Source organism: Bos grunniens, chromosome 6 (assembly GCF_055505025.1).
Source record: "Bos grunniens cultivar Pamir isolate PY7600 chromosome 6, Bosgru_T2T1.0, whole genome shotgun sequence".
Taxonomy (NCBI): domain Eukaryota; kingdom Metazoa; phylum Chordata; class Mammalia; order Artiodactyla; family Bovidae; genus Bos; species Bos grunniens.
In genome coordinates, this window is record NC_141170.1 from 83,466,210 (window position 1) to 83,478,949 (window position 12,740).

Consider the following 12,740-nt stretch of genomic DNA (forward strand, 5'->3'; position numbering starts at 1 on the left):
TCTAGACTTCAGTGAGATACTGACATACTTGTGTGTCCTCACTCTGAGAAACGGTGTGGCATTGGCCCCATATTGATTGGACTTCTGCTTTGGCCATTTCCCAGCTCTGTGGCTATGAGAACGTTACTTAGCCTGCAGGTACTCCCGTTTGCTCATATATAGTGAGGACAGGAATGGAACTTAGAGCTGTTTTGAGAATAAATCAAGTTACTATTGATCAATCACATCTATATTTGATATATGGTAATTAAACAAGTATCTCCAATTCAAATTCCAGGGACAGAGCAAACAGGGAGGTACCAGCCTGGTTGTACTCTTTCCCAAGACAGAACACAGTAGGATGAATTCATGCCAGATAAAAAGACATGCAGTAGACAAGGAGTCTGTCAAGTTTTCAGTTGGAATTTTTCTTCCTCAATATGGATGTGGGAAGCACTATGATTGTCCTTGAAGTGTGTGTATGTGTCTGTGTATGCGTGCCATGAGTGCTGATCCAATAGTTACCCACTGGATGAGCCAGGACAGGGAATATTAATATCTCATGCTGGTGGGGAGCTTTTGAAAAAGATCTGACTTGGAATGTTCAAACCACATATTCGATTGTTGTACTGCCAATTGTGGCCAAAGCCCATCCTAACCTGTTTTGCTAAAGTGCATGGAGCATATGAGGCTAAATAACTCAAATTTGGGGGCATGAGTTCTGCAAAATAAACCTGAAAGCAAGCTAACCATCAGGCCACTTGTCAGGCAGTTGTCTCAGGAGTGGCTGAGACAAGATTCCTGACAAGGCTTATGTGCCTTGCACTACTTTTTAAGTGCTTTGTTCAAAATAACCACTTCTGGTGTATGTCTTCCCATGGTATTTTCTAGGCACATATTAGTGCTAGAATAGAAGGCTTCTTGTACAAAAAGATCTCATTTTCCATGTGGTTTCTTCATTAATGTATCTAATAAAACAAGAGTTACCACTTTTTTCCAGTTTGACTACAGCAGTTTAACATTCTCTCTAGTCTGTTTCCAGTTATGCAAAAAGGAAAGTTTCTGTGGTGATCAGGCTTATAATCATTATATTCATCCTAACTTGCTTCCTTGCCAATGCCTAATATACATCAAATTACTCATGATTGCATATAAGCTGCCTAGCACTTCTAGAATTGTTCCTTAAAATTCTATTTTCTACTGGTGACTTTTTAAAAGGACTATGCTATTTTTCTCCTGAATAATTAAAAAGATAAATCAAAAGATTGATTTGTATAGGTCTTTTGACATGCAAATTTATTGTCAGTACTCATGTGGAGTTAACAGATCTTCCCTAATTAAAAAAAAATAAGAAAATAAACTTTTTTAGAGATATATCCTGGAATTCATATGTTTAGCAGAATTCAAAGGCATGCAGGAAATTTTCGTAAATCTAGAGATCTTAAGGCAATTCTTTGGTAGTTCCCAGAGATGTTTAAAAGGTATTTCCTAAAAGGAAAAGCATTTTTTTTTTTAAAGAAAATGCTAGGTTAAAGTTAAGTTCTCTTAGAGCCTTTAATGTGCTAATATGCCTTATGAGTATCCAAAGAAGACATCATCAAAATTATCTTATACTTCACTATTCCATAGAACTCAGTTTTTGTTTTTATTTATTTATTGAAGTATATAGTTGATTTACAATATGTTGGTTTCTGCTGTACAGCAAAGTGATTCAGGTGTGTGTGTGTGTATTCTTTTCCATTATGGTTTATCCTGCGACACTGAATATAGTTCCCTGTGCTATACAGTAGGATATTGTTTATCCATTCTATAAATACTAGCTTGTATCTGATAACCTCAGACTCCCGATCCTACCCTCCCCCTGGCAACCATAAGACTGTTCTCTACATATGAACACGTTAGTCTGTTGCATAGATAACAGTAGTTTCCTTTGTGTCATATTTTAGATTCCACATATAGCTGATACCATACCACATTTGTCTTTCTCTGACTTACTTCACTTAGTATGATAATCTCTAGGTCCATCTATGTTGTTGCAAATGGCATTATTTCATTCTTTTTTTGGCTGAGTAGTATTTCATTATGCATATGTGCCACATCCTCATCCCTCGTCAATGAACATTTAGGCTGTTTCCATGTTTTGGCTATTGTGAACGGCTGCTATGAATATAGGGGTGTATGTATCTTTTAGAATTATAGTTTGGTCTGGATATATGTCCAGGAGTGCAATTGCTGGCTTATATGATAATTCTATTTTTGTTTTTCTGAAGAATCTCCATACTGTTTTCCATAGTGGCTGCACCAGCTTACATCCCCACCAACAGTGTAGGAGGGGAACCCACTTTTTTAGTATAGCCTCTTAAGGTACTAGTGCATATCAAAACAAACTTTGGACAGTGTTGCTTCAGGAAATTTCCTCAGTAAAGGGTTAATATTTCACCTCTTCTTTTTTAAACACCTCTAAAATTCCTCCTCCTTCACATGACTGTTAAGAACTTTTAGTTGCGTTACTTCTCGTTTCATGTTTATAAGCATGGTTTTATCATTAAAGTGAGAGGGGATGAAATTTTTGTAATGAGATACATTTTATTTTAATTTTCACCATTTATATACAAACACAAGTTAATAAAACATACCACAAAACAGTAAAATTTTATAGTTAATATTTATAGGTGCATAGTTTCATGCTCACATATTTATTATATATATTAACAAATTTCACAATACATCATTATTCTTTAGAATCATTAAAAGACACCATAGAATCTTATAATCTATGATAGTAAATCACTCACAATTTTTCAACAGCAACAAAAAAATAGTGAAGATTTAGAAATTAGTCACTTAGGTGTTTTTAATTTGTTTTAACATTTTATATTTGAAGCCACAATATCCACAGCACACAAAGACCCTGCTACCATTTATTCAGTGAGAGGGAAGCACCGAAATGCTGAGTTGGTGGGGCAGGTACAGATAATCCAATCACTGCTGATGGAAGACTTCAAAACACACTGTGAAAACTTTGAGAAAAATGTCATGACTGGGCATGTTGGAACCGAGCACTTATACAGGGTGGAACATCTGTCAGCAGGTCTCAGGAAATTGGGAGCAAAGATTTCTCTTAGGCTTCGGGTTCGTAGTCCTGATACCCTTCCTAGTATAAGGAAAATCAGAAATGCAACATGAAGTTGAGTATAAGTGACCAGTAACCAAGGGCTTCAGGGAAAATGGGACAGGACATGGCTTGCCATTTTGAAAAAAGGATATAGTCCTACAGTTCTAGAACTATTCTCCTACATCCAGTACAATTTTCTTTTTAATAATTTCATCTGCCTGTCAAATAAAAAAGTGAATTAATTAGGGTGGTAGTCAGATATCCAAATTCTACTTCCAGATGTGCTGTTTAACAATCTGTGACCTGCTCCTGTAGGACAAAGTAGCTAGTCTGTCTTAATCTGACTCTCATTTTCTTCAATTAAAGTGTGAGAACCAAATCAGGTAATTTTTCAGAAAGAAATTAAGACACTTAAAGACAAGTCACATTTTCCCTCCTTTTACTTTCCCAATTGAAAATTTCATCTTCATCTGCAGCTTTAATTATTCCTATTTCAAAGCTCCTCCTTTCCCCTCCAATATTTGAATAACATGTACAATAAAAATACTAGTGGTCTTAACCAAAGAGGCCAAATTAGTCCTCCTAAAGAACAACTCTAATAATATCAGAATCCTGCTTAAAAACAAACATATTTTCAATACTCAAGCTGCTTTCTGAATAAAGTACAAACTTAAGTGGCTAGGTTCTTCTAGTAGTTCCCAAGTCATCTTGGACCAATCTCTGCAGCCTTCATCTGTCACTATTCTCAGAGCTTGAATCACATTTAATTACTCACTGTGCCTCAGACATATCCACCTGGATTCCCAGGCATGTGTGCCTTGGAGATTTTCCTGTGCTAGAATGTCCTTCCTTCATTTTGACCTGTCACATCCCCCACCCCTTCCCACCCACCTCTTCTATAAAACTTACCCTGATTGAGCTAAAAAAAAATCTTGTAAAATACTAACTTTGTGCATGGTGTATATTTTTGCCCCTGTGATACCTCGTGCATAAAAGGCAGTAATGTTTGTCAAGGGTACCATGATAGATAAATGAAGGGATACATTTGTATTTTTTTTTTATCAAACATACTAAAGTGTAAACTCCTTGTGTTCTTATACTAGCAAATACTCTCTTATTCTCTATAGTGTTTAGCACTGTGCCATGCATTGGGAGCCCAAAAAGTTTGTTTGGGATTTTCCATAAGATCATACAGAAAAATCCCAAATGAACTTTTTGGCCAATCCAATATAAAAAAAAAAAAACAGAATATTGGTAAAATTAGGAAAATAAACAATTTAGTCTGTTTCTACAGGTGAGAGATTATCAATATACTTTTAAAAATGCCATGAAGAAGAACCCTACTATAACACACTTTAACTCAGGTTTTAATGGTGATGTCTCATTTTGATATCAAGGTTAATATTGTTCTCACAGAATTAGTGCTCCCTCTTCTATTTTTTTGATAAGTTAATTGACATTAATTGTAATTAGTTGATATTTCTTTAAATGTTTGGCAAAATTTACCAGTGAAGCCATCTATCTAGTCCTGGAATTCTCTTCATGGCTAGGTTTTTATTTTTTTAATCATTCAATATTTTTGTTAGAAATCTATTCAGATTTTCTATTTATTCCTGAGTCAGTCATTCATCTAAAGGTATTTTCTAATTTCCCTTCTGAAACATTTTCTATTGAAGAAACTTTATGCTGTTTAGAATGATGGACTGAAATATATCCATTATTAAAAACCATGCATTTATCATATTTCTACTCTATAATTTTGATTTACTTTTATTATGCACACATCCAGCTGGAAATGTATGGTCAATAATAATTACGTTCTCTTGGTATTTAGTTGATTTCTCTAACTTCCCATTTTGGGATTTGTTTTAGAAGGTAACGTTTCTAGTAAAAAAATTCTTTAATGTAGGGATCAGCAAACTCTTTCTGTAAAGGGCCAGGCTGAAAATATTTTAGGCTATGTGGTGCACATATGGTCTCTGTCACTGCTTCTGCCTTTTTAAAAAATAACTCTTTACAAATGTAAAAACGATTCACAGCTTGCAAGTTGTCCACACGCTAGACGTCCTGGATCTGGCCAACTTGTGCATCTAGAGAGTAAGTCATTCTCTTTAAGAACAAAGGTAAGGGAGATCTGAAGGTACTTGGGGTACTGATTATTAGACCCAATTTGAACTTCTAAGCTTTCTGTTTGGAGTTTTATATGTATAAATTCTTACCTCAGAAGGCATTTCATAAGCCTCATTGTCAGGATCCACAGGCATATCTTCCAGAATTCCTTCCTGGGAGGCTCCTTCTTCACCCTAATATTTAAATGAAAAGCAAACAAAGATTATGAAGAGGTACTGTTATTTACTTCTAAAAATCACAATCATATTTTGAAAAAAATCTTATACACAGTATGGCAGGGATGTGGTAAAAAATGACACTCTTTAATATTACTGTTAATATTCTAAATTATACAGTGCCTTTGGTAAAACATTGAGGCTACATGTGTTATTTACCCTAAAAATGTATGTTTTTTTTTTTTTTGCCAAGTAATTTACCATTCAGAAAACAGTCCAAAGCTAGAAAACAAAGGTGTTCTTAATAGGATCAGTGACAGAATAAAAAATTATTAACCTAAATATTCTAATAGATGATGAAAAGATAGAAAAATTATTCAGCCATTCAATAGATAATTATGAAAGCATCTATACTATGACATAAGTTATATGAAAATAACCTCTTTTATAATGTTTAGCAGTATGTAAAGTGTTGTATATATTATAGATATAATAGGTAGAATTCAGATACAAAGGTGAAACAGACTGGAGGAAGGCACAACAAAATATTAAGGGTACTATTTGTTGGGCAGTTATGCATATATTTTTGTAAGCTTTTAACTTATGTATACTTTTATATTATAAATGGTTATATATTTTATACTTTATGTCTAAAGATGGCAAAGAAACAAAAAAACTGAAATTCCAAGATTGAAACTGTACATATTTGGAGGAACAAAAATCAAATATTTGGTCAGAAAAGGGATATCACAAATTCAACCTGAAATGGCCATGGTTTTACTATTGTTCTTCATTAAGTACCTTTTGTTGCTTTGCATTTATTCCAGAAAAGGAATTATATAAAGGAGTCATTGAAATTGAAAAAGCAAGGAAGCAACATGAGCCTATATAGAATTACTCAAACATATCAAATAGTCCTTCAGTCAATGTGGCTTCTATTTAAAACTATGCCTGATGTGGGGCGCTTCCCAGGTGGTACTAAAGAACCTGCCTGCCAGTGCAGGAGCATAAGAGATGCAGGTTCGATCCCTAGGTCAAGAAGATCCTCTGGAGGAGGTCATGGCAATCCAATTGAGTATTCTTGCCTAGAGAATCCTATGAACAGAGGAGCCTGGCAGGCTATAGTCCATAGGGTCACACAGGGTCAGACATGACTGAAGCAGTTTTGCACGCACACGTCTGATGTAAATAACATCTCCCCATGTCTTCATCATGTGAATGACTGATAGGTAGGGAGAGGGATAAGGAAATGTCTGACTGCAAGAAAAGGTCAAATTAAAGCCCATTCTTAAATTAGCTGGGCAGAGAATTTTATAGGTCATCCTCCTCTGCCCAACTCCTGTTTAATTGATCTACAAAGTCCTAGTTGTTTACAAATGAAATAAGGTAATATAAACCTTCCCTAAAATACTTCTAAACATGGAGTAAAAGTGGTGTTTTCAGTGTTTTGCCTTAGGTAATGTCAAGAATACAAGTTCTGCTGATTGGTGGTTAGATATAAGGACTGTAATATCACACTTGAGTTCAAATCCTAGCTGCTAAAGATTCCAGACCTTTTGTGATATTGGGCATGTTTCTTAAGCTTTCTCTAAGCACCAAATAGCCTTGGTGATAAAATGGGGCAACGATTCCATTTTTTCATTGGGAAGAGCCAGTGACATCATTAGCCCTCTCAGAAGTATTTAGATTAACTTTTAGTGATAGTCAAGTATGAAAATAGTAAGGTAAATTTCCCGTTACTGTCATTTTAAGCTCTTAGAGCTTTATTTCTCTAACCTAATTTGTTTAAAGATTCTGATACAGACTGGACAAGTCAATATGCAGAACTGACTTGCTTTCTATCACAAATAAGGTGTTAACTGTACAACTAAGACTGGTGAATGTTATTGGATATGTGTGTCTATGTGTACTTGGGTGTGTCTTTTGCACCTTTCAAAGTTCATCCAAGTAATGAATTCTTTGGCTAGATTGATCATGTATTGGGTTCAAGCAAAAACTACCTCTATTAATTTTAATGATTTACTTAGGTTGCAAGTATTTAATAATCACTTATTTTTAAAAGTACATGCTTTTCTGATCATGTATTTACCTAATCCTTAAAATTACACTTCAAATATCCAGTTTTTGAAGTAAAATATGTCACCTGTGGGTCAGGGCTTGAGAAACCATAGATATACTATTAAAGAGGCCAAGTGATGAGGCAGAAATGAAGATACTTAGATAAATGGGGAAAAGTGGAAACAAGTGAAACAAATACCATGATGGTCAGTAAGTATTAACATGGCATAAGAGGCCTATATTTTCAGATGATCGTTATTCTCTAAAGGAATATATGTTGATTTCACAAGTCTGACTGCTGACTTTAAATGTTGTTTTTTAGAGAATAAGACTATTGATTTCATTAAAATAAAAACACATTAATATTAATAAGCTATCATTAAGATATTTACCTGTATTATATTACATGAAGTAGAAATAGCTCATAGACCTCCCATGAGGCAGAATATCCTTAACCACATCTTCCCAAGAAAATTTGGATTTAAAGAGGTTTAGTAATTTGTTCAAACTAGCACAGGTGACTCTAGACTCTGTGCCCTTAACAACTATCCTGAACTACTTCCCCAAAAGAATTTTGGGATTCAAAATGTTTTATCTACAGATTGTAGAAACACCAATAGGAAATTCTGTCATATCCCTGACTATGCCTTGACTGTTCATTTAGGACCCAGTTAACAGTCTATTCCTTGTAAACAAAATTGTCTTATAACTTGATTGCTGAAATCCATCAAAGAAGTTTATTCACAAGCATTATATGTTCTCTGGGCCTGTTGTACCCTTCATACTATAAAAGTTTACCCAGAAGGAAAAAAAGAACAAAAAGTATTAGTCAAAACACAACTGAGAATTGCCTTTATCAAAACACTGATAAATTCTCTAGTGTGTAAAAAAAAAAAAAAAAAAAAAAGAGAGAAACTAGTGAGGGTTAAGGAAATAGTGGGGATGAAGTGGAGTATAAAAGATAATTACTCAAAATTCTTTAAAAATAGGGGTTATGATGCTCAATTGCCTATTTTCTGTCCAGTCTTGTGCTGCAGTATAATTTCACCATCCTACCATATCCTTTACACATAGCCTATTGGCTCTAAATATTCATTAAAGTGCTACCCAGGGGTCAGAATAGGATGGGGCAGTATGAGGAAAGCACAGCACAGGTAGGAGATGGACTGCGGAATTGGAATCAGCATTGACCAGGAAAAATGTGTCACAGGAAAGTCATCAAACATGTATCTTGCCTTTCTGGTAAAAACTGTACCCCAGGGTAAACAAATAGTTGGCCACAGGTTTTCTTTATACAGATACAGCCTTTTCTTCTATGAAATGATCATTAACGGCTTGCCAATGTGACAGGAAGAGAGATAACCGCATACATGTGCCCTGATGGCAGACATATCAACACCTATAAAAATATCTTTGCCAAACATTAGAATTTCACTGAAACCTAAATATCACTAGAACTGACAGTTTACAGCAAATATAAGAGACTGAAAAACAAGTTCACATCATTGGATGCAATCAGCAAATTTTGGACTGTGGGAAACGATACAGGACAAATAATTACTTTAAGTAAATTTTGCAAGAAAAACAAGTTTTGGGAAACCTATAAACTGGACTTGAGAGAGCATTAGAAAATTACAATTTAAGAATCTTATTTCAGTCTTATTTGGAATCCTAGTTTAAGAAAATGAGAAACAAACATGAGGGGAGAATTTCAACATTGCTTTGGATATTTAATTAAGGAGTTACTGTTTATTTTTAAAATGTAATATTGGGGTTTTACTTAAAGAAATTCCTTAAATTAAAAAAATAATCAAAAGTTTTTAGATCAAAGAAGATATCTGGGTATTTGCTTGGAAATTATGTGGTGTGGATGGACAGAAATGAGTAGGCTGTATGAGAAACAGGAGTCTATGTGGTGGTGATTGGCTGCATTTGAAGGGAAGCAGGATATATACACTAAAATGTGACACTTTGGCAAGTGGATTACTTGAAGTGAAGGCAATCAAGGCCCAGCAGACTCCGGAGTAGCTTTTTACCTCCTCCATAACTGCCAAAAAGAGCATGGATTAGAGGCCGGTACCAGAAAGAGCTCTTACCAGAGATAACTTTATTATTTTTTTTTAATCTGAAAGCTTCATCTGCATGGCAGGGCAAACATCTGATTACCAGACATCTGTTCTTCTCATCTTCCTGTGAATTACCCTCCTCCCCTTTGAAACTCAGGCCGCTATCCTATTCTTTAGCTCAGGGTAGTATATAAGCCTCAATTGCCTGACTGCCTTTGAGTTTCATGTCTTTGTGGGGCTCCCATATGTATAAAATCAAATTTGTATTTCTCCTGTTAATCTGTCTTATGTCAAAATTTAGTTACGAGACCAACCAAAGAACCTATAATGAATGAAAGGAAAATGTTTCCTCCCCAGTAGTCTGGCACCCAATGTGGGGCTCTCCTTTGGCTGGACATCCTGTGTTCCATGGCTGCTATAGCTGAGAGATCCTGGAAGCTCTGGTAGAAGGTAAGAGTTCTTACCACATCAGTTTCCTGGGTCTCTGCCTGCAGGACGTGGTGGAAACAAAAGTAGGAAGAGTTCTTTTCTTTTTCTACATTTAGATTAGCAGGAGAAAATATTGTGTGAACCACTGTCTTTGGTATAGTGACTCTGGTAAAGATTTGTTACGAATATTCTTATTTTCTTTTGTCTTTTGTGTGGTTTGTCATAAACAGGAAAATAATAGGGTTGAATATAGGCACAGATTTCATAAGCTTGTTGTTTAAACTGGTCTCACAGACTGGTGAATTCATTGTTCTCACCAGGCTGGTGTCTCTTTAGACAAGTTTTGCTGTGTTTCCCCTATATTAAAAAACAACAACAAATGAAGTATTCTTTTTGTCTTGCTCAGCCACATCTGCCTGTTTCAATTTCCCTTTCCTATTAAGATTTGCAGAGAATAACTCTGTCCAGATCACTAGGCCCAGAGTATAAAGAATACTTGTATAAATCTTGAAAGTCAAGAAGTGAATTTAGCACAATCACTTGGGCTGGCTTCACTGCTCCTTACAACAACTCCTACTTTTTCCAGGGGCCTGTAATTGGGTTGGGTTCTGCTGGCTTCAGGCTTTCCTATGCAATGCAAATATATTCTGGTCCCCCAAGGTAAAGGGGGACCATACTCTGGTAGTTCGAGTAAATTACCAAGTCCTTTTACCTCCACTTTCACAGATTTAGAGAGGCATTAAAAAGATTAGTTGCACATTCTCAGTCCCACTTACAGGGACTCTGATTTGCTGCTAAGATGTATTCTCCCGACCATAAACATTATTTTGGATATAATGTAGTTAACAGAGAAAACAGAAAGTTCCCTGTGGGGAGAAGGGGCATTCTTAAAGAAGAAACAGATGGCCCAGGCCCTCCTAAATAATCAGGGAAAGGATCAGGTTGAGGCCAGTATCCAGGGGCTAAGGGAAGCAATAGTAGGTTTTTCCTCCTGAGGTGAGTTGGTTGAAGATTGAATTGTACAGTCAGGGGAAAAAAAAAGAAAAACATTAAAAACTTTATCCAGAAGTTTAAAACACATATAGCGTTAAACCTTGAATTCCAGAACATAGAAATCTTTTGATTTCCATCTTCTTTGGAAATCTCCTTGATATAAGGGGGCAAATTAAGATAATGTATTTGAATGGGTGAACCAGCCATTTGATATCACTCAGACTGCAACCCAACTCTTTGAGGAATTAAAATCAACAGTCCTTGTCTAATAAACCTTCACAAAACCAGAAATGCACCTCTAGAAAACAATGCAAAATACACCTATCTTTTACCAGCCTCCAAACTTCCCCTTTTGATTTCAAAGTGCTTGTACACACTGTAAAAGATCAAGACGTTGAGACAAGTGTTCTAAAAAGAAGGAAAGTAGTAATTATTCTAGACCTTGGATAATAAACACACTCCAAAACTCCTTGGAGACATCATGCATTCTTTGTCCCTTGAAAAAGTAAATCTTCCATATCTTTCAAATGTAAACACCCCAGGGAGGTAACTAATACACAGCCCACAATCATCTGAGACAGAAGTAAACAAGGGGGCATGGAGAAAAGGTTTTTGAAAATACAAACTGCTATAAGTTTTCCCTCCCTCAAAATTTAATCCACAGCTCCCATAAGATTAAAGTCTTCTCCACAAAAATTAGTAAAATGCTTTAGCCATTTGAGTAGGTGAACTTCACTTGTTCCACCTTCCAGACACACAATTTGGATTCAGCTGTTACTTATGAACTAGTGAGCTCTGTTCTGTTGTATCTGATTCTTGGCTACAATTTTGGGACGGAAGCTATATGTTGACTACAAATTGGCACTTGCCATCTACCTCTACAAGGATTAAATCACATGCTGCAGCAGCTGCTGATTTTCAACACACCCTGAAAGGAGTTCAGGGTGGAGAGCTGAGATGAGGCAGTCTGTGCTCTGGGAAAACTCGCAGGACAGGTCTTTAGATATTTTCAGGAGCCGATTTTTATTAAGCCCAATTCTTGTATCTCCTTATGCCTAGAAAAAGCACTAAAATATTTCATGGTGATGACTGTTCCTTGTGACTAGCAGAAAGCTTCTGAAAAATGTGTCTGATTGTATGTCTCTCTCCCTTTACCAAAATCACATATATACTGACCATTCCCCTGCTTCTTTACAGCAGTTTCTCAAAGCTATCTGAGGTGCTGTCTCTCAGACTTGCAGTACTCATTCTGCCCCCAAATAAAACTTAACTCGCAGCTCAGATTGTACATTTTTTAGAAGCTGACATATAGGATCTCTGGCTGTGTATTTATATACATCTATAGATGTATGTTGGGAGAAGGCGATGGCACCCCACTCCAGTACTGTTCCCGGAAAATCCCATGGATGGAAGAGCCTGGTAGGCTGCAGTCCATGGGGTTGCTAAGAGTCAGACAGGACTGAGCGACTTCACTTTCACTTTCCACTTTCATGCATTGGAGAAGGAAATGGCAACCCACTCCAGTGGTCTTGCCTGGAGAATCCCATGGACGGAGAAGCCTGGTAGGCTGCAGTCCATGGGGTCGCACAGAGTCGGACACGACTGAAGCGACTTAGCAGCAGCAGCAGCAGCATAGATGTATGTTATGCATATGTGATATTTTTCTACCTCTGGAAGGTATAGCCACAATTACTTTGTTAAAAAACAAAACAAAACTGACTTTAACTGGCTTAAAGAAAAATATGCACTTATTAATTTATATATTTTTAAACCCTCAGAAATAAGACACTAATCCAAATGCTTTCCAAGTTCATG

At 36.1% G+C, this 12,740-nt stretch overlaps 1 protein-coding gene and 1 long non-coding RNA gene across 7 annotated transcripts in view; one reads left to right on the forward strand and one right to left on the reverse strand.

Annotated features, from left to right (window-relative positions):
• LOC147370957 (uncharacterized) overlaps window positions 1–12,740 on the forward strand; it is a 30,661-nt gene that overhangs the window by 15,963 nt on the left and 1,958 nt on the right. The gene's annotated exons all lie outside the window — the stretch shown is intronic.
• Window positions 2,546–12,740, reverse strand: part of SNCA (synuclein alpha) — a 148,867-nt gene continuing 138,672 nt past the window's right edge. For all 6 annotated transcript variants that reach the window (XM_086406493.1, XM_086406491.1, XM_086406490.1 and 3 more), the window contains exons 5-6: window positions 5,314–5,397; window positions 2,546–3,133 (exon numbers count right to left, since the gene is read on the reverse strand). In XM_086406493.1, the coding sequence (XP_086262619.1) occupies window positions 3,101–3,133; window positions 5,314–5,397 (117 nt within the window). In that variant the 3' untranslated portion in view covers window positions 2,546–3,100. The remainder of the gene's footprint in view (window positions 3,134–5,313; window positions 5,398–12,740) is intronic.